Below are 23579 nucleotides of genomic sequence, written 5' to 3' on the forward strand. Positions count from 1 at the left end.
TTTTTTTTTTAAAGCAACACGGCTGCAGCGCAAAATGAGAGAATTGGCTAGGGAGAAAATTGCTGTTTGAGTCAATGCGTAAGTTTAATTTTTAATCACTGTTATAATATCAGAGGTGAAAAACTGACAGAACGGTAAGTTATTGAACCTAATATTCATTTTTATGTAGGTGCAATCCCATGGGCAAAAAAAGAACATGGCAGCAGATAAAAATTAAGTATAAAAACATAATTAATATAGGTCAAGCTTAAAGGGACACTTCACCCATTTGCATTAAGCATTGTATCGTTAGAAACCCAGTCATGTTTTTGAATGATCATACATTATTCCCTAATTAAATCTGTAAAATCATAATTTTGCGTCATTCTAAGCAGGAAGTCCCATATCTTTGTAGAGGGTTTGAGACTACAAACACTCGTTCCTCATTTATCCAGGGGGTGGGACCCACTCACGCTACAGACCTATTACAGATCAGTGGGTGGGACTTCACTTTCTGAAACTAAAATCAATATACTCCATCTTGTTTGGAAGCTAAGCTAACAGGCGCTGTGGAGCCAGATGTGAAGTTACGACAATGGCGCAAGGTAACTTATTCAATATGAAATGGAAGAAGAGGATTTCGAAAGTTCGTGGCTACTTTTACGAGCCGCAATATAGTAAAGGGCAGCTGAGGCTGATGGAGGAACAGTAGGCGCCGGCGCCTTCTGCAGCCGAGGCAGAAGACCTGCCTTTCGCGGACGAGAAGTCTGGACTGCCTCGAGCTGGGGCGGACTGGTGGTGCCTGTGCGCATACGGACACAGAGATAGAGTCTGTCTGCTGCAAAGAATTTCAACGATGCCAATTTCTCCTGGACGAAATCTCTGAATCAGACGAGGACACAATATTTGTGTTGTGAACCATCCTAGTTCCATATGTTCTGACTGGACATCCCGGTACCATGCAATAATACAGCATTTCGAAAGGAATATAAACATAGTAATTCAATAATGAGTTCGCCAACTAACTTTAAAGTTTGTGTAAAATTAATTTCAAGCTCTGGTGGTTAGCTAGCTTTGTAGACGGAAGAGAGGTTTCACTGATAGGCGGATACCTCATACTCGCCATTCTGGATTAGTGGGAGTGGCTTGCGGAGCTTTGCAATGTGGTGCATAGGAAGTTGTTGTCTTTCATACAAACGCGCCCTAAAGTTACTTTCTGTCTTTCCTCGGTCAAGAAGGCACCAAATTCGACATTTATTTTACATTTCGACTACATATATGACCCACTTTCAATAAAGACTAATGTTCCCACGGGTGAAATGCTCCTTTAAAGTGTAAAAGGCTCATGGGTGTAGGCTACCTCACTTTACAAACATTTGTCATATTACAGTTTTGTTTTCAATTGCTAACATCCTTTTGTCCAATCTGTAGTCACATTTTCAAAACTCTAAACAGAATTAGCACAACATCTGTCTGTTGTGACCATACCATTAACACAATTCATGTTGTTTTCACACAAAATGTTATCAATTAACATGTTTCTAGAATGTCTACATCTTCTTTACATATAAGCATACCCAATACCAAAATCATGGATCTTTAGTCTTTTTTTACAAATGCTTTAACGCAGCATGCCAGAAATAAAGACCTATTGTTCCAAACCATAGATACAGTATAAAGTATACTTCTGCAACAATATCAGCTCAAAAGTATAAACAAATATAAAAATATAAAAAATAAAAAAAAACAGCTGATAAAATTTTTTTCATTACTGAATATTACCGTAAGAAATAGCTGATTTCAATCTCAAACAGAGACATAGCCAGGTGTTGAAGACTTTCCATTACATGGACATACACAATAAAAAGGCACTCTTTGGATTAGTTTTGTTTAAAGCAACACAGAACATTAAAATTATTTTAATGTCTTAGAACAATACTGACTGATATTAATTGCCTTGAATGCTCAGATGTTTGCACAAATCACTACGGCACTGATATATGTGCTAAATAACACTATACATACAATATAGATAGATCTAAATCTGGAAGATCACTTGTATCCATATTATATATTTTCATATTAGCCAGCCCTAAAACTTGCTGTATGGTAAAGCAGTTTAGACATAACAGTATGACTTTCTCCTTTGAAAGGATGTCTATAATGAAAAGCGGTATACAAATAAAACTGACTTGACTTGCGTAATGAAGTGCAGCAGAGCAGCACAATGTATCAATTATTGTCTGGGCCTGCAAAATCTCATAACTGATTGTGTGGTACTTCAATGAAATATGTCACAGTTCCGTGGCATTGGCACCGTCTCAAGTCTGACAGAGTTTCTTACGATATTCCTTGCTTTAAGTCTAACAATGATCAGTCTGCTCAGTGAAGTCGAAAACATCTCTTGTGTCTTGGTAGCGCTGTCATGATAGAAGTTTCCTGTGACTTCAGTAACAGACATTGGTCACATGAGAGGCTATGAGCCGCCATAAGCCAAGGAGGCAGATTTCAAGTCAAGTCAAGTCATCTTCATTTATATAGCGCTTTTAACAATGTAGATTGTTTCAAAGCGCTATATTAGTAAAGTCGAAAACATCTCTTGTGTTTTCGTAGGGTTGACATGATGAAGTCCTGTGACTTCAGTAACAGACATTGGTCACATGAGAGGCTATGTTCTGTCAAACACAGCACATCTAGGTTATGGTCTGTAATCAAATCATTAACAATAAGTGCTTTTGATGTGAGAGATTGAATATTCAGCAAACCGAGCTTTATCATTTGTTCATTTGTATTATATCTGTTTTTTTATTTGTTGAACATCAATTCAATTTTTACCATTAGATGGGTTTGGATTTTTTTTGTATTTCCTAATTCGAGGAACAGACACAGTCTATATGATGATAGAGAGTCCCAGATTGTCATGGTTGAGCTCTAAGACTATATGCCATATTACCATATTCAAGTCCCATTGAGATTAATGTAAATGTAATTAACATCCTTGTGTTTATGCTAAAATGAAAAATAAACTTAATTCAAGATATATTCTCTGAAAACAAAAATCTTGTTTTAAGCATTATCTGATAAAGATTTTTTTTTTTTTTTTTTGCAAAATAGATGCTACAAGGTGCGAGAAGAGAAAGGAACAGCAGAAGGCAAGAGAGAGAGTGGAGGGAGGGTGAAATATTTCAGATAGAGTTCTGTGTGAGTTCTGTAGGGGAAAGGTGTGTTTGGAGAACAGACAGAGGGGTGCTTTGTGTACCTCTCTCTGACAGGTCAGCTCTCTCTCTCTCTCTCTCTCTCTCTCACACACACACACTCTCTCACACACACACACACACACACACACACACACACACACACACACACACACACACACACACACACACACACAGCCTTCCTTCTTTCATTCTGGGTGCGCAGAGCTCCTTTGCAAGACGTAGATGATGCGATCACTACTGTTCTGGGTTCTGCTGCTTTGTCTGAGTCAGGTAAGAGCCACCAAATCCATTCTCTCTTCAAAACCAGAACGTGACTAACCAACTGTCTGTCCATGACCCGTAATGGCTGGCCTAGCCGGCCATAAATATACATACTACTGTAACTTACAACTTGTCTTTGAGATTCTGTAATGTTTGGGATGTTAACTGTACAGTACATGGATGCCATGCATGAAACATTAGTACTTAACGACCCGGTAAAAATACTTTAAAGTTCATGTGTGTGCTGGTGTTCGTGTCTTTAAGGTCTGTGCTGGTGTAGCCCTAAAGGTTTTAAAAGATGAAGAAGTTGTCAAAGCGCTTATGGCAGGTCAGGTTCAGAGAGATGGAATGCAAGTCAGCTTCTATTTAAAACCTGTTTCTCTTCATGAGATTCTGTGTGGCCTGTGAAATAGCACTTACTACAGCATCTCCTCAAAGTGGAACTTCCCAAGAGATGATTTATGAGATATTTATGAGTTTGCTCTGGCATGTAGGTTCCTATTGTTATTCTGCTCTCACGGAATGACCTCATCCTGTAAACTTAACAGATAGACTTCAGATTTTTTTTTTGACCTCTGGTGACCCAGGCAGCACGTGTGTGAAAGAGATGGGACCACTGATCTATATAAATTATATGATATATATTATTATCTCACTGGATGGGACTGCAGTGAACCCTACAGTACAGAAACATGACTGCCTTTCTCTAATGATATATGATAAAACACACATATCTAACTCTAACTTAAAGAACTAAATTTAGAAACTCCTTTAAGGAATTTTAAGGGCTATCTTTGTTTATCTTTGTGATACTATATTATTTTAATTATTATGTTAAGCTTTGTTGACTTAAATTAAAATAATGTACATGATTATTATATCTATAATTTAAATTTGTATATTATAATATTAATACATTTCAAAATAATAATATATGTATATGTAACGGGGGGCAGCTAGTAGTTTCCGTGTGAGTAAACCTCACGACTGTTGCTAGAGGCTATGGTCTTTAGCGTCCTTGTTGGAGCGTCTATACGTATATATATATATATATATATATTCACACCTATTAATAATTTTAAAATATAAATAATTTAAAATATTGTCTGTGGTGTTACAGGAGCGGTTCGTGGATTTTAAAATTGAGACGGCACACTAATTTTAGCGCTCTGGGGATTATTATATTTTTGTTTGACTTCTTTAAAATTGCCATTTTTGGTCACTTTTACACAATGTAAAAAAGAGGAAAAACAGGAAAGGAAAAAAACATCCTTCTGCCCTGTCCTTGTAAATGTCCGTATGTCACGAATTAGGTCCAAGGATGATGAAGGTAGATAATAATAATTAAAGTTCAGTTTTAATAATCAAAGTAAACAAGATAGCAAAGGCACTGTACAGGCACACATAAACAATACCGGACAAATGAATGAGAATCAAGAGGAACCTAAATGCACAAGGCAAGCTAATAATGAATAGAACACAAACAGGTGTGGTCGTTAATGAATGTCTATGGAAACAGATTGTGGCGGGAAAATAGAACAAAGGAAAATGTGACTGAAAAAAAAAAACCTAAAAGTCCATGGAAACTAAATTTAACACAGATTGTGACACCATGTTAAAAGAGCATGTTTAGTGAAGCTGATTGCTGCAGTATAGCCTTTAGATCTTGTGTAACACCGCCCCTTTTCAGCGCTGCGCGCGTTGTGTTCTGTCTTCCGGTTTGTATTTCCACAGCATGAAGGTAAAAGGATAAAAGCATCACGGCGATAGAAAAAAAAAAAAAAAAAAATATGGACGTAGTGTCCGTGACATCACCCGTAGGTTTTTTTTAAGCCCAAAGTAGGCGATTGCCATTTTGCCAGCGCGTCACCGTGTGTCAATCCCGGATAACCGAAAATGGGCAAAAAGGCTGGATTAGCTGAGGTGACGGCTAACAGGCAGAAGACAAACGGCTAGAAGTGACAGCAGCGGCAATCCACCTGTCAATCATGCAGAATTTTAAGGCTTAATATAATTTAAAGTCCGTGTGAACCGGAAGTTGCAACCGACTTAATCTCAGTGTTGTGACGTATTTCCGAGAGAAACAGAATACTAAAGGAGGAAAAATAGTGGGCGTGGCTTTTTTTTCCAACTAGCACCTGATTGGATCTAGAAAAGTAGGTGTTTCATTTAGCCTGTCTACTGTCATTTTTTTTGTGTGGATTGACTTGCATGGATGAATTGTTCACCACAAAACGATCAATTTAGGCAAACAAATTAAACCCTCTTGTGCAGTGCTCACAAGGACAGGATCGGGTGCAGTGCTCACAAGGACAGGATCGGGTGCAGTGCTCACATGGACAGGATCGGGTGCAGTGCTCACAAGGACAGGATCGGGTGCAGCGCTCACAGCAGCTAAGGACTCGGGACAGGGCAAAATGACAGGACTGACAGGGACTTCAAGGATCTTGACAAGGGTTCTTAGGTATTCAGACAAAGTTTCTGCGGCGACAAGGACTGGCATGCGTTGACGGGCAGAAACCGAGTGCAAAACCTCTTTGGCAGCTGAATCGGCCTCGGCCCTCTCTGCAGCGCCCACAGCTGTAACCTCAGGAATAGCGTTCATAGCTGCAGCGGGCTCTGGGACAGTGTTCACTGCTGCAGCGGGCTCTGGGACGGCGATCACTGCTGCAGCGGGCTCTGGGACAGTGTTCACTGCTGCAGCGGGCTCTGGGACGGCGATCACTGCTGCAGCGGGCTCTGGGACAGCGTTTAATGCTGCAGCGGGCTCTGGGACGGCGATCACTGCTGCAGCGGGCTCTACTCCAGGCAGAGACGAAGGACGGGGGCTCCCTTCCCTTGCCGAGACAGTAGTTGGAACAGTGACCGGTTGGAGGATCTCCGCGGGAACCGTAGCAGGCTCTGGGAGGACAGTCCCAGGAGAGATAGACTCGGTCGAAGAGGACTCCGATGCCGACTCCCATGATAGCCGTCTTCCCCGCTTACCGCGAAGAGTAGAAACTGTGGATGACGCCTCGGGAGTCGAGGTGGAAAGAGTCCGGTCCCCCAACGTAGCCATGGCGAGAACGCGACCCTCCGGGATCACGGGCAGCTTGGTTGGCGGCGACAACACGGTGGGACCCTGTGGCTCCTCCCGAGAGAAATGATCCCAGAGTCGGGCATAATTCCATAAAAGAACTCGAGCTGCTGCGTTTTGAACTAGCTCTAGTTTGTTTATTAAGCATGCAGGGCAACCACCCAGTAGAGCATTACAATAATCTAGCCTTGAGGTCATGAAAGCATGAACTAATTGTTCCGCATTTGTCAATGAGAGCATATGGCGTAATTTAGATATATTTTTAAGATGGAAAAATGCGGTTTTACAGATACTAGACACATGACTTTCAAATGAAAGATTGGTATAAAAAGAGCACACCCAGGTTCCTAACCGACGACGAAGACTTAACAGAGCAGCCATCAAGTGTTAGACAGTATTCTAGGTTATTACGTGTTGAAGTTTTTGGTCCAATAATTATAATCTCTGTTTTTTCAGAATTTAGTAGTAGGAAATTACTAGTCATCCAGTTTTTTATATCAGCTATGCATTCCGTTAATTTTGTGAATTGGTAGGTTTCATTAGGTTTGAAGAAATATACAGCTGAGTATCGTCGGCATAACAGTGAAAGCTAATTCCATGTTTCCTAATGATATCTCCTAATGGTAGCATGTACAGAGTGAACAGCAGGGGTCCTAGTACTGAGCCTTGTGGTACTCCATACTGAACTTGTGATCGATAAGACATCTCTTCATTTACTGCTACAAACTGATAACGGTCAGATAAGTATGATTTAAACCATGCTAGTGCAATTCCACTATTGCCAATATAATGGTCGAGTCTATTTAAAAGAATGTTGTGGTCAATAGTGTCAAATGCAGCACTAAGATCGAGTAACACTAATAGAGAGATACAACCACGATCGGATGATAAGAGCAAATCATTTGTGACTCTAACGAGAGCAGTCTCTGTACTATGGTACAGTCTAAATCCGGACTGAAAATCCTTGCAGATATAATTTCTTTCTAGAAAGGAACACAGTTGTGAGGATACTGCTTTTTCTAATATCTTTGACAGAAAAGGCAGATTCGAGATCGGCCTGTAATTGACTAATTTGGTATGATCAAGATGCGTTTTTTTTACAAGTGGTTTAATCATAGCCAGCTCAAAGGTTTTTGGTACGTATCCTAGAGACACAGATGAATTAATGATATTAAGAAGAGGATCTATGACATCTGGAAGCATCTCTTTCAGCAGCTTAAGGCGGGCGTACACGGTGCGAGTTCGGACACTCGGGAGGTCGTGAGATATTGCACACGTTACGAGTCAGTTAAACTGATAATCGCGTCAAAGCAGCTGGTACACGGCACGACTGTCCTCCTGCACGAATTTTATCCCGAGCTGGCAGTTAAACACAGTCTCTGTGAGAACTTTCAATGTTTCAGGCAAGCTTCAGATAGAAAAATGACAGAAATGTGTGTGCAAATGCAGATACTGTGACAGTAGCCATTCCGTTCAACATAAAAACATGAGAGAGAGAGAGAGAGAGAGTGTGTGTGTGTGTGTGTGTGTGTGTGTGTGTGTGTGTGTGTGTGTGTGTGTGTGACAGTGTATGCGCACGCTGTGTGGTTGCTGCCACTGAGGTATAGCCCCATCGATCTAGCCTGTGAGGCGGTTGTGTATGATTTGGCAATAGGGGACAGCCTATACGCTGGTGAAAATCGGGCCGACTCCCCGAATTTTTTAAACATGTTTAAAAATGATCGGGAGGTCGGGGAGGTGCTCATAACGTGCTCGGCTCGGCTCGTAATTCCTCTCACACGCTGCGAGCCGCGACCATGCGAGCATCACCGATTTGCACTCGATTTCTCCCGAGTGAAAAAATAATCTGCGAGCTCGTAAAACAGCAAAAAATCGCACCGTGTACGCCCGCCTTTAGTCGGTATAGGGTCTGACATACATGTTGTCGATTTAGATTAATTAACGAGTTTGCAAAATTCTTCCTCTCCTATAGCAATTAATTAATCAAATTTTTCCTCAGGGAGACTACAATGCTCTCCCTGATGCGATACTGTAGTAGACGGTTGCATAGTTATATTTTTTTCTCTGATATAATCAATCTTATAAGTGAAGAAGTTCATTAAGTCATTACTGCTGTGTTGCTTGGAAACTTCTGGGCTAGAAACTTTCTTTTTAGTTAGTTTAGCCACTGTTTCAAATAAATACCTAGGATTATGTTTATTTTCTTCTATTAGGGTTGAAAAATAAGCAGATCTAGCCATTTTTAAAGCCTCTCTGTATGCAATCGATCTCTCTTTCCATGAAACGCGAAATAACTCTAGTTTTGTTTTCTTCCAGTTGCGCTCCATTTTTCTGGCTGCTCTCTTAAGGGCCTGAGTGTTTGTTGTACCACAGCGTTGGACTATTTTCTTTAATCTTCTTTAAGCGCAACGGAACAACTGTGTCTAAGGTGCTGGAAAAGAGAGAGTTAAAAGTTTCTGTTGCAATATCAAGTTATTCTAAGCTATCTGGGATGCTTAGAAGGATGAAACCGATTAGGAAAATTATTGATAAAGCAATCTTTAGTGGCAGAAGTGATAGGTCTAACATATTTGTAACACAGAGTCGGCTTTGCAGCCTTCGCTAAATGTAATTTACATGAGACTAGATAATGATCTGAGATATCATCGCTCTGCTGCAGTATTTCAACGGCATCAAAATCTATTCCTGTATTCTATTGAGTAGGTCCTGACACGTGTTGTCTAACTCCAATTGAGTTTACAATGTCTTTAAATGCCAATCCCAATGCATATTTTTCGTTATCTACATGTAGGCCTATATTAAAATCACCAACAATTAGTACTGTATCTGCAGCCAATATTAATTCTGATAGATAGTTCTTTGATGAAGTCTGTATGGTGGCCTGTATACAGTAGCCAGCATAAATTCCAAAAGTGATTTATCATTTACACTATATATTTTTACATCAAGCACCAACACTTCAAAATAATTAGATTTAAAACTAGATTTCTTAGTGGTTTTGAAAATATTACTATAAATTACAGCAACACCTCCCCCTTTGCCTTTCAGACGAGGTTCATGTTTATAACTGTAATTTTGTGGGGTGGACTCATTTGAAGTAATGTACTCATTTGGTTTTAGCCAGGTTTCTGTCAAACACAGCACATCTAGGTTATAATCTGAAATCACATCATTAACAATAAATGCTTTTTGAGTAAGCGATCGAATATTCAGCAACCCAAGTTTTATAATTTGCTCATCTGTATTATATCGTTTTTTTATTTGTTGAACATCAATTACATTTTTAACCTTAGATGGGTTTAGACGTTTTTTGGATTTCCAAATTCGGGGAACAGACACAGTCTCTATATGATGATATCTAGGTGAAAGAGGCTCTATGTGATGAGATGTATCTGACCTTGGTGACGCGAGGCAGCTGGCAGGCGGTCGGTTAAGCCAGTCTGTCTGCTTCCTGACCTGAGCCCCAGATTGTCATGTTGTATCTCTAAGACTATGAGCCAAATTACTAGAGAGAAGAGCAGCACCATCCCAGGAGTGATGAATACCATCTCTTTTCAACAGGTCAGGTCTGCCCCAAAAACTTTTGTCTATGAATTCTAATTCTATATTATTTCGCGGACACCACTTCGACAGCCAGCCATTGAGTGAACACAATCTACTAACTATCTCATCACTCTTGCGAACAGGATGGGGGCCAGAGCAAATTACAGTGCCTGACATCGTACTTGCAAGTTCACACACCCCTTTAATGTTAATTTTGGTGATCTCCGACTGGCGGAGTCGAACATCATTAGTGCCGACGTGAATAATAATCTTAGAGAATTTACGATTAGCATTAGCCAGCGCTTTTAAATTTGCTTTGATGTCAGGCGCTCTGGCTCCCGACAAACATGTGATTATGGTGGCTGGTGTCTCTATTTTCACGTTCCGTGTAATAGAATCGCCGATAACTAGGGCACATTCAACAGGATTCTGGGTGGGTGTTTCACTGAGGGGGGAGAACCTGTTTAATGTTGTAATCGGAACGGAAGAGCGGTTTTCCGCGTGATCTGCGACTACAGCGCCTCTCCGTCACCCATTTGCCCTGCTGCACGGGCTCTACTTCAGCTGGAACCGAATCGTGTAAAGGGTTCACTAGGCTAGGCGCATCTAAAATAGTAAAGCTCTTGCCCTATTACTATTCTCAATTAAAGTTTGGATGCGTGTCTCTAGTTCTGAAATCTTCTCCGTCAGCCTGACTGTCTCCCTGCATTTATCACATATAAATTCTATATTGCCAACAGAGAAGGCTATGCTACACATGTGACATGAAGTGCAAGTGATAATAACAGGAGAAGTCATTACTCACCGTGTTTGTTGACTGATTCTTACTCACCTGGGCATTTAATTAACTCAAAGGTGCGGGCGCGCGAGAGAAAAATAAAGAAAGAAATAACTGAGCGCACGGGTGGCACGTTAACTGGCTAGTGAATTAGCGTGTTGTGCTTATAGTAACGGAAGCTAGCTAGCAATGTCAGGTTAATGTGTGATGTTGGGTAAGCTGCATTTAGTAGTATAATCAACTAGAAATTATAATAAATAGTGGTTCAAAACAGAAAGAAATACGAAGCTAATACGAGGCTTAGACGGAGCGTACTACAGCCACAAACCAACTCATGCAGCCCATGTCAAAAAAGTAATGGGCTGCATACATAGGCTGTTTACTTGCTGCCTGCAGAGTGTCAACACTGTAAATGTAGCTGGCTCGGTGATGTTTTTCTTCCATAGGCAGCTATAACAGTAGTGCAGTCAGTAGATCTGTGTAAAAGGGCCACTTGTGTAATTTTTGCTCTGCCAGGCTTTGCATTTGGATTTGCTGCTAAATTCACTTAAAGAGCCAGAGAATTACAGAACTACATTGCTACAGATTAATGAATACTGACATGTTAGAAGCACTTTGATGCATAAAAAAAAGTTTAACCATATAAAATCAAAAGCCTCTTCTTTATCACACAATATAAACAAGAACAAGATCAAATAAAATAATTTACTGTAGTGTATAGCATACTTAGAAATATCAAAAAGTTAAAATTTAAGCATTCCAGATCTATTCAATGCAGTTTTCATGTCAGTTGCGATTATATGGTTTTAATATTATACCAGTATTGGTGGGACCCCAAAAACAAGGGCCGGCCCTGCCAAGTGGCAGGATCCTGACACCGGGTCATTGTTGAAATATGGATGGAAAAGCTCAGTTAGCCGTCAAACACAACCCCCCGGTTTCCTTGCTGTCCTGGTTGTTAGACCCGAATTGTACAAAGATGTTGTGGTCAGCTGACGGTTTTGCAGGGATTACAAGGAGCCGTCTTCACGCTTGAGCTTCTTCATCCAAGCCGAGATGTCTGAAAGGCAGGCAGAGAAACTAAAGCTGCAGTAATCAGTTTTAAACGACATGCAAAGCTGAATATCATTAGATAGCAGTGTTAATACAAGCCATGTGCCTTCATGATCGTGTCTAGAGAGATTGTGTATTTCTCTATGTACACATTTACTCGAAAATATTGTTAACTGATTAGGAGCACGTTCATTTCAATAGAAAACAGTATAATGGATACTTTACAATCCAATGATGCCATGAGAATGGACACATAAATGGCGGGAAACGGCTGATGTCAGAGGTCACATGACAATGTGTTGTATGCCCAGATTGTATTCATATTACATACTATATGAAACATACTTTATCAGTAGAACTTCTTCATCAAATGTTGTACCTACACTGGAAGTAGTAGGTCTATGACAAATAGCATGATTGCTATTATGCAGCATGTGGCAGCTGTTGATCAGCTATTCTTAACCCTTGTGCTATGTTGCGGGTCAATTTGAACCGTTTCGATTTTCTAGTTGTTGGAAATACTGGTTAACCTATGTTTTTTTCTTGATATTTTGTGACTTTTTCTCATTTATCATCATGAACATGCATGCAAAGTTTCAACATGCTGATGTGTTTTGACATATACAAACAAAATTACTATTACGTTCGTGATGTTCGCGGGTCAATTTGACCCGCATATTTTAACGCTCTAAGGCAACTGTACCGACCCAAAATAATAACATTTATTGGTTATATTTTGTTATTGTGGCTTTTTACTACCTTATGAAGCTAAAAAATTTGCTTGTCCATATTTATTTCAATACAGAAAAATATTTTGTCAGCCAGATTGTAAAAATTAGCTATCATTTATTTTTTCAAGCTACCTGAAATAAAATTAAACCTTTGTTTTTTTTCTTGATATTTTGTGACTTTTTCTCATTTATCATCATGAACATGCATGCAAAGTTTCAACATGCTGATGTGTTTTGACATATACAAACAAAATTACTATACGTTCATATTATTACTAATAGTGTCAATTTGACCCTCATAGGCAGCTATTCAAAAGAAACTGTACAGACACAAAATAAAAACATTTATTTTATGTATGGCAGGGCACTTGTGATGTGAGGTGTGCCCATCCAAGTGTGAGAGCAAAACCAGCACCGTGTGTGAAGTGCAAGAAATTCATATGCAGAAAACACACACTTACTGTGTGCTCATCATGTTAGAAGTAACTTCTTGACTTTATGAAATGAGTCTACAAAACAAAAGTTGAGCCAACTTAGGAAAAGTAAACATTATTTCATTATACAGCTAAATTTAATTGTTCAGTTATGATGTTCTAAGCATAAAATGAAAAAAATATAAATAAAATGAAAACGTAAAAAAACAAAACAGTATACTGTTAATCAATAATAATAACATTTTGTCAAAACAAAACAGTTTTAAAAAATGGTTAAAAAATATTTTCATAAATTATATGTTCATATGTTTTTTGTTGTTGTAATGTTTGACGAATGTTTATATTAAAAGTTTACAATTTGTACCTGAATCTTTGTTGTTTTTCATAGTGTCATTTTTGAGGAATTGTATTGAATCCAAATAGGGTCAATTTGACCCGAACCATAAGGGGTGTACACAGAAATCCAACATAACACAAGGGTTAAGATCTGTGGGTAAAGAGTTTCTGCAAGATTCAGCATGGCATTCAACACAACTCAAAGCACTACGACAGTGACCCTTTAACCAGCTTTAAGAGGAGCTCCGATGCTTTCAAAATAAATTTTCTGCTAACAAGCTAATGTTTCCAATGATTAGTTGTGTAGCGCAAATATCACTGTTTTCAATGGTGTTACTTTACTGCAGAGCGAGCGGAGGTTAACAAGTGTCAGCTCTGCCTTGTATGTAGCACTGGAAAGTCTTCCTTCTCTCGTACGTTTGGAAAGTTTGATTCATTTCAGTGAATCAGTTCGTACTAAATGTCTCTTTCTCTCTTATAAACAGTGTTAAACAGTCTGATTCATTCGTTTCATCCTAAATACACCAGTTTCTGTTGACACATATTTATATAAATAATTGAGTAATTATCTAGTTTATATATAATAAATACCCTATATAATAATATACCCTATTGTACCCACTTGGAGATTTCTGGTCTCGTCACTGAAACCCCATGACTCGTTTACTTCACTTGTTTTTATATGCATATCTAGTCACGGTCATTGTGGCCCTGTATCAACACATTTATGCATTTGAAAGACACTTTTATTTAAAGCAGCTTGCACTGATTTCAATGTACAGTATGGGCCTATATTTTATCAGTTAACACATTCCTTTGGAATCGACGATGACCATGGCATAGGTAATGCCACACTCTACTGTATAAGCAAAATAACACTCCACAACAAACTGGCACAAGAGACATCACACAAATAAATTACACAGGCAAATAAACAAGGCAAAACAGGTGAGGAAAATAATTCGGAATAGACAGAAATGGCAGGATCAAGAAACTATGCTCTAAACACAAAATATTAAAACAAGAGTGATTGGCAAGGAAAACAAAACCAAAGAGATTAGAGCATAATACAACCAGGAGACAAGGACAGTGGTGTCAGGATTCTCTCATAAATAACTACAAATTAGCCTATAGTGGTGACAGAATCATTTATGATATTAAAGTATTTCATGATATCTAAGACCCAAAACTTTGAGTACATGGGTGTTAATGAAGCACACTTGGACACTTACCATTTGGAAAGAAGGTTGTGGATCAACAGAGCAGTAATGTAAAATAACAGTTTCTCTTCAGGACGAGCCAAAATGGAAAACATTTTGTTTCTATTTCAAGGGTTTTCTTTTCTTTTTCCATGTATTGCAGGTCTCTGCTAGCAGGCAGAAGCAGCGAGAAGGGACGGTCCCGGCGGAGAGGAGGCAGTTCTGTAGTTGGCCGTGTAAGTGTGGTGTTCGGCAGCCATGCGCCCCTGGTGTCAGCTCCATCTTGGACGGCTGTGGCTGCTGCAAAACCTGTGCACGGCAGATTGGGGAATCATGCAACGAGAGGGACGTCTGTGACCCTCACAAGAGCATGTACTGTGACTTTTCCAAAGACCAGCCGCGTTATGAGGTTGGCATCTGTGCTTGTGAGTGAATGTTTTATGGAAAACCCTGTGTGGTTATTACAACATCTTTAAAATAAGTTACATTTATTTGAGATGCAAAATTGTTTTCAGAGAATAAAGCTGTGTAATACAGAGCCCCGCAAATGATATTCGTGGAAAAAATATTGTTGCCTCAAATTAAGAATTAATTCCCTTGACTAAGTGACCACATTCCGTTGATTTGTAAATCATGGCGACTTTGCCTTAAAGGATTAGTTATCTTCAAAATTAAAATTTACTGATAATTTACTCACCCCCATGTCATCCAAGATGTTTGTCGTTCTTTCTTCATTCGAAAAGAAATTAAAGTTTTCGAGGAAAACATTCCAGGATTTTTCTCCATATGGTGGACTTCCAACAGGAATCAACGGTTTGATGGTCCAAATTGCAGTTTGAATGCAGTTTCAAAGGCTCTACACTATCCCAGGTGAGGAATAAGAGTCTTATCTAGCGAAACCATCTGTCATTTTATTTTAAAAATAACCACAAATGCTCATCTTGCACAAGCTGTGATGCGCCACACATTACGTAATTGCATTAAAGGGTCACGCGTGACGTAGGCAGGAGAACAGACCTAGTGTGTACAAAGCGAACGTGCAAAGACTAAGTCAAATGCCATTTACAAAATAAATAAATGGTAAAACGATGTAGGATGATTTTAAAGTTGGAGGAGAAAATGAGATGGAGTTTTTCGCCCTATGCTACATTTTCCGCCTACGCCAGGTTACCGCCTGACCTTTCCAACGTGATTACATAATGCGTGAAGTCGTGGACATGCAAGATGAGCATTTGTGGTTAAAAAGTATATATATTTTAAAAAATATTAGAAAATGGCTGATGGTTTGGCTAGATAAGACCATTATTCGTTGGCTGGGATTGTGTAGATCATTTGAAGCTGCATAGAAACTGCAATTTGGACCTTCAAACTGTTGTACCCCATTGAAGTCCACTATATGGAGAAAAATGTTTTCCTCAAAAACCTTCATTTCTTTTTGACTGAAGAAAGAAAGGTATGAACATCTTGGATGACATGGGGGTGAGTAAATTATCAGGACATTTTAATTCTGAAGTGAACTAATCATTTAATTAATTCCCATTTATCCTGGCCACAATTTAAATAAATGAGGGAACAAACTAAAACAAGGAAAGTTTAGAAGAGTTAATTTTAGTAGACCTAAATTTAATTTTTGCACTCCATAGTCTATCCTGTATATTTTTGCAGACATGATGGGGGTTGGTTGTGATCTGAATGGGGCTCACTATGATAACGGACAGGCCTTCCAGCCCAACCCTCTCTATAAATGCACTTGCATCGCTGGAGCCATCGGCTGTACCCCTGCCTTCATCCAAAAGCCGGCAGGAATGTTGAGTCCTGCTGTGCTCCAGGGCAACTTGCCAGCAGGACTCAAGAGTAATCAAAGCCCTAAACACCAACAGGACACCACCTACAGGACCATGTCAGGTAAATGTGACCCCGTGTGTGGGGATATTAAAGACAACAAAACACACATCATGCAATTTTTGGGAATATTCTGAGAAAATATATGTATTGCTTAATATTATTATTCACCACCCAAACAGTTTATTACATGAGCAGAAGAAAAAAGTTTTTACAAGGGTGAAGAGGGTTATTACATTTTGATGAAAGGTTATGACAACAACAAGACCCGGGATATTAAGACTATTATATAATGTAGGTTCCATTTTGATTTGTTGACTTAAAAGGATGTTCTAGGTACAATAAAAGGATTCCCTTCAGAATAAAAATGTCCTGATAATTTACTTACCCCCACATCATCTAAGATGTTCATGTATTTCTTTCTTCAGTCGAAAAGAATTAAAGGTTTGTGAGGAAAACATTCCAGGATTTTTCTCCATATAGTGGACTTCAACGGTTATCAACGGTTTGAAGGTCTAAATTGCAGTTTCAGTGCAGCTTCAAAGGGCTTTAAACGATCCCAGCCGACGAATAAGTGTCACGAGTGGGAGACGAGAGACGTGGATACAATTGCAGAGTGATTTAATAAGAAGACAAAAAAGGTAAGGTACAACTCCAACACTGGGGAAACAACGGGAAGGTACACACGAAACACGTAACATGTACAACGAACCAGCACAGGACAGCAAACACAGGAAGACTAAATAGGGAGGCAAACAAGGAGGGTAACGAGCAGGACAGGTGGGACAACTAAACCAATAATCAGATAACAAGGGGGAGGGACCAGACAATGACAAGAGCACATGGCCCCAAAATAACAAAACACCCATGTGCATCACCAGACAGGACAGACATGTGACATTACCCCCTCCCTACGGAGCGGCTACCAGACGCTCCATAAGACCAGGGCGGGACGGGAGGGACAGACCAGGGCGGGACGGGAGGGACAGACCAGGGCGGGACGGGAGGGACAGACCAGGGCGGGACGGGAGGGACAGACCAGGGCGGGACGGGAGGGACAGACCAGGGCGGGACGGGAGGGACAGACCAGGGCGGGACGGGAGGGACAGGCGAAGCGGACAGTTCATCGGGCGGCCAGGGCGAAGCGGACAGTTCATCGGGCGGCCAGGGCGGTGAAGACCCCTCGGGCGGCCAGGGCGGTGAAGACCCCTCGGGCGGCCAGGGCGGTGAAGACCCCTCGGGCGGCCAGGGCGGTGAAGACCCCTCGGGCGGCCAGGGCGGTGAAGACCCCTCGGGCGGCCAGGGCGGTGAAGACCCCTCGGGCGGCCAGGGCGGTGAAGACGACAGTCCATCTGGCGGCCAGGGCGGAGACGACAGTCCATCTGGCGGCCAGGGCGGAGACGAACAGGGTGAAGACGACCACTCGGGCAGCCATGGCGGTGAAGACCAAAGCGGAACAGGAACAGACCCTTGCTCAGGAACAGTCACAGACACCACCGGCTCAGGAACTGCGACAGACACCACCGGCTCCGGAACTGGGACAGACACCACCGGCTCCGGAACTGGAACAGACACCACCGGCTCAGGAACAACAACAGCAACCGGCTCAGGAACAGCAAAAGACACCGGCTCAGGAACAGCAAAAGACACCACCGGCTCAGGAACTGCAACAGACACCACCGGCTCAGGAACTGCAACAGACACCACCGGCTCAGGAACTGCAACAGACACCACCGGCTCAGGAACTGCAACAGACACCACCGGCTCAGGAACTGCAACAGACACCACCGGCTCAGGAACTGCAACAGACACCACCGGCTCAGGAACAACAACAGCAACCGGCTCAGGAACAGCAAAAGACACCGGCTCAGGAACAGCAAAAGACACCACCGGCTCAGGAACTGCAACAGACACCACCGGCTCAGGAACTGCAACAGACACCACCGGCTCAGGAACTGCAACAGACACCACCGGCTCAGGAACTGCAACAGACACCACCGGCTCAGGAACTGCAACAGACACCACCGGCTCAGGAACTGCAACAGACACCACCGGCTCAGGAACTGCAACAGACACCACCGGCTCAGGAACTGCAACAGACACCACCGGCTCAGGAACTGCAACAGACACCACCGGCTCAGGAACTGCAACAGACACCACCGGCTCAGGAACCAGGGCTAGTAACTGGGACGGTCCCGGCAGGGCGAGCCGCTCGGGCGGGGCCGGCAGGGCGAGCAGCTCGGGCGGGGCCGGCAGGGCGAGCAGCTCGGGCGGGGCCGGCAGGGCGAGCAGCTCGGGCGGCGCGGCAGGGATGGCAGTTACCTCCGGGCTGGTCTCTGGGTTAGAACCCACCAGACGACCCGATGAAGAGGCTCCTCTCCTTCTCCTCCTCCGTCTCCGGACCACCGAAATCGGAACAGCAGACACTGGCTCCGACTCAGGAACAGCAGACACTGGCTCCGACTCAGGAACAGCAGACACTGGCTCCGACTCAGGAACAGCAGACACTGGCTCCGACTCAGGAACAGCAGACACTGGCTCCGACTCAGGAACAGCAGACACTGGCTCCGACTCAGGAACAGCAGACACTGGCTCCGACTCAGGAACAGCAGACACTGGCTCCGACTCAGGAACAGCAGACACTGGCTCCGACTCAGGAACAGCAGACACTGGCTCCGACTCAGGAACAGCAGACACTGGCTCCGACTCAGGAACAGCAGACACTGGCTCCGACTCAGGAACAGCAGACACTGGCTCCGACTCAGGAACAGCAGACACTGGCTCCGACTCAGGAACAGCAGACACTGGCTCCGACTCAGGAACAGCAGACACTGGCTCCGACTCAGGAACAGCAGACACTGGCTCCGACTCAGGAACAGCAGACACTGGCTCCGACTCAGGAACAGCAGACACTGGCTCCGACTCAGGAACAGCAGACACTGGCTCCGACTCAGGAACAGCAGACACTGGCTCCGACTCAGGAACAGCAGACACTGGCTCCGACTCAGGAACAGCAGACACTGGCTCCGACTCAGGAACAGCAGACACTGGCTCCGACTCAGGAACAGCAGACACTGGCTCCGACTCAGGAACAGCAGACACTGGCTCCGACTCAGGAACAGCAGACACTGGCTCCGACTCAGGAACAGCAGACACTGGCTCCGACTCAGGAACAGCAGACACTGGCTCCGACTCAGGAACAGCAGACACTGGCTCCGACTCAGGAACAGCAGACACTGGCTCCGACTCAGGAACAGCAGACACTGGCATGTCTAGGATCCGAGCCAGACGCTCCAAATAGTCCATCATTGCTTGGGCGGCCCCACAAATGGTCATCTCTAAATCTGTCTCACACTGGGCAGACGGGACGCGACCGGTCTCTGGCTGGGCAGACGGGACGCGAACGGTCTCTGGCTGGGCAGACGGGACGCGAACGGTCTCTGGCTGGGCAGACGGGACGCGAACGGTCTCTGGCTGGGCAGACGGGACGCGAACGGTCTCTGGCTGGGCAGACGGGACGCGAACGGTCTCTGACTGGGCAGACGGGACGCGAACGGTCTCTGACTGGGCAGACGGGACGCGAACGGTCTCTGACTGGGCAGACGGGACGTGAACGGTCTCTGACTGGGCAGACGGGACGCGAACGGTCTCTGACTGGGCAGACGGGAGGCGAACGGTCTCTGACTGGGCAGACGGGACGCGAACGGTCTCTGACTGGGCAGACGGGACGCGAACGGTCTCTGACTGGGCAGACGGGACGCGAACGGTCTCTGACTGGGCAGACGGGACGCGAACGGTCTCTGACTGGGCAGACGGGACGCGAACGGTCTCTGACTGGGCAGACGGGACGTGAACGGTCTCTGACTGGGCAGACGGGACGTGCACGGCCTCTGACTGGGCAGACGGGACGTGCATGGCCTCTGACTGGGCAGACGGGACGTGCACGGTCTCTGACTGGGCCAGCGCAGATCTCCTCCTCCTCCTCCGTCCTCCCCGACGGACGCCTGAAGACTCGAGGCTGGCCAAAACCACTGATGACGTCCCAACGCTGGATGGATCCAGTGACGAAGAATTCCTCTCCAGATTCCTTTGGGCGCACATCGAAAAATATTTGAACAAGGAGATCCCATTCTCCCTCTCTGCCGGACAAAGTTCGTTCCGCTGAATCCACATGTGGCTGGTTCGTTCTGTCACGAGTGGGAGACGAGAGACGTGGATACAATTGCAGAGTGATTTAATAAGAAGACAAAAAAGGTAAGGTACAACTCCAACACTGGGGAAACAACGGGAAGGTACACACGAAACACGTAACATGTACAACGAACCAGCACAGGACAGCAAACACAGGAAGACTAAATAGGGAGGCAAACAAGGAGGGTAACGAGCAGGACAGGTGGGACAACTAAACCAAGAATCAGATAACAAGGGGGAGGGACCAGACAATGACAAGAGCACATGGCCCCAAAATAACAAAACACCCATGTGCATCACCAGACAGGACAGACATGTGACAATAAGGGTCTTACCTAGCCAAACCATAGGCTATTTTCTAAAAAAATGTGTTAGTACTGACCTAGTATTTACAAAGCAAATGTGAAAAGTTTAAGTCAAACGCCATTTACAAAAAATGTAAAATAAATAAAAGGTAAAACAAAGATTTTGTACGATTTTGAAGCTGGAGGAGAAAATTAAATAAATAGACTCTTTATAAAATAGACTTTTTGGCCCTATATTTTCCACCCATGTCAGGGTACTGCCTGACCTTTCCAACGTGATTACATAATGTGTGAAGTCGTGGACGTGCAAGACAAGCACGTGTTTTATTTTTTAAAATGACCGATGGTTTCGCTAGATAAGACCCTTATTCCTTGGCTGGGATCTTGTAGACCCTTTGAAGCTGCACTGAATTTGAACCTTTAACCCGTTGATAACCGTTGAATTTGACTATATTGAGAAAAATCCTGGAATGTTTTCCTCAAAAAACTTAATTTATTTTCGACTGAAGAAAGAAAGACATGAATATCTTGGATGAGGTGAGGGTGTTTTAATTTTAATTCTGAAGTGAACTCATTTAATGTTGGATAGCATTTGTGGGAAACTATCTGTTACCACAGAAAATACTGGTAAACAAGTGCAAATAGCCCGTCTTGATGGCAGCCCCAGGGAAGCAGAGCCGCTGAAAAAGCCCCATTATGTTTGAAGGATGTTACGGCCATGAACATCACCATCTTAAAGAGCCAGAAACCTCTCAGGGGCTGACTCCATATGTCCGAATGAAGGCCCAGTGAGCCCTTCTAAGACCACAGATAGGTCCCAAAAAAGAAAGGAAACAGGACGGAAAAGCCTCAGACATCTCGTCCTGCACATTCAATGGCAGACAATTGAATGTCGTCTCAAAGTACCAGCAACCAGTATGTGCTCGACAGAAATCATTGCCACACACACCTTAAGCTAAAAAAGCTCTAACAGGGTTCAAATTGAATTCCCTAGACCAGGATGCAAACAGTATCCACTTGAGAGCATTTAACCTTATGGTAGAGCAAGCCTTCACATTTTAAATGGTCTCTTTCACAGCAGATGAAAAAACAAGATTCTTTAAAGAGCCTTGTTCACTAGCCATGCCCCGAGTTTCCATTTACTCTGTCGAGGATACCATATTACCACCAAATCTGAGACAACAGACAACAGGCTCTGATGGGAATCTCCCAAGGAGGTTCCTCCAGGAAAGATAGATCCAAAAACGGGATGGCCATCGCTGTGCCACTTACAGTTGATGAGTTGAATCGTCTCAAACTCTTGACAGGACTGATGAAATCAGTTTGACTGGTGGAGAGGCATATATGCAAGTCCTCAGTCACATGTGAGCCAGAGCAAGCAGTCAAAGAGGCCCTGGAGGCGACAGGGAGAACCATGGAGGACTGAACCGAATTGCTGCTGTTTTTTGAGCAGACCCACCTCTGCCCTGCTGAACTGCTGCCAGATTGAATTCGCAGTCTGAGGGTGCCTCCAATCTCTGGACCTCACTCAGTCTGTGCATCTAGAGAACATTCTCTCCAAGCATTCCCGGAATATGCACCGTTCTCAGAACCAGAAACTCCTGAACAAAAGGGGAATGAGTCATGCTAAACCCCACATGTGGCACAAACAAACTCCTTAGGGATTAATGTATGAAACTAGTCATATTGTCTGTCCTGACAATAACATGACAGTTCCAAAGAAGAAAAAGCCACACACTGCCAACATCTCTAGGCAATTTATGTGCCATGAGAGATGCTCGCCCTTTCAGACAGGCTTGGCTTAATTATCTTGATGATTCCTGTGTCAGTCTAGTTTCTGAAACCGAATGGTGTTCTAAATCTTATATTATATTATAATAATCTAATATTATGAATGATCTTTGTAGAAGAATGTGCTTCCTCAGCTTTCATAATTACAGACCAAAAGCTCAGGAATGCTAAAATCCTCATTCGTTTATATATATATATACCGGTATATATATATATATATATATATATATATATATATTTACTTACGTATAATATAACTAATATAATTTGTTCATGTTACTGCCATTTAAGAGAATTTATATTGCACTGCCAATAATGAATTGAATATCATGGGTTCGCTCCAGCCTTTCTTATGGATTTTTAGATTTAGTTTTTGATTTGAGTAAAATAAGTTTGTGGTTAACATTTCTTGAAGAGACATTACTTACACATACTTCAAACCTGAATTTTAAAGCTGTTGTGTGCTTTAAAAATGTAAGTTGCCACATGAGGACTAATTGTTGTTCTCTTATCGGAAGTAAAATAATGCGGCAAGCACATAAACTCACATTTACATAGACTTGCCAAATATGTAGCGTGACATTGCATTTGTATTGACCTTATTCATAACTAGAAAACCGCTATTCAATCCTCCAAGAAATTCCTGAGAAAACCCATGGTAAATTAGCTTTCTGGGTTGACCTGTTAGAATGTGTCTATACAGTAGTCATAGACTGAATGTGAAGCCTGGGGTGAGGTCAGATGTTTGAATGTGTGCTGTGGGATGACATAGTGCTTTGTGACTGTAACACTGAAAGCTTACAGGGATCCTCCCTTAGCCTGGAAGAAGAACTGTTTGGTTC

At 42.8% G+C, this 23579-nt stretch overlaps 1 protein-coding gene across 1 annotated transcript in view; it reads left to right on the top strand.

Annotated features, from left to right (window-relative positions):
* The first annotated feature begins 3371 nt into the window (after window positions 1–3371).
* The window catches only part of ccn6 (cellular communication network factor 6), a 24997-nt gene continuing 4789 nt past the window's right edge, over window positions 3372–23579 (top strand). The window contains exons 1-4 of the mRNA XM_079584221.1: window positions 3372–3467; window positions 14772–15033; window positions 16274–16565; window positions 16879–16894. Coding sequence (XP_079440347.1) covers window positions 3420–3467; window positions 14772–15033; window positions 16274–16565; window positions 16879–16894 — 618 coding nt within the window. The 5' untranslated portion in view covers window positions 3372–3419. The remainder of the gene's footprint in view (window positions 3468–14771; window positions 15034–16273; window positions 16566–16878; window positions 16895–23579) is intronic.

This window comes from Phoxinus phoxinus (genome assembly GCF_949152265.1).
Source record: "Phoxinus phoxinus genome assembly, chromosome: 16".
In the NCBI taxonomy this organism is placed as follows: Eukaryota; Metazoa; Chordata; class Actinopteri; order Cypriniformes; family Leuciscidae; genus Phoxinus; species Phoxinus phoxinus.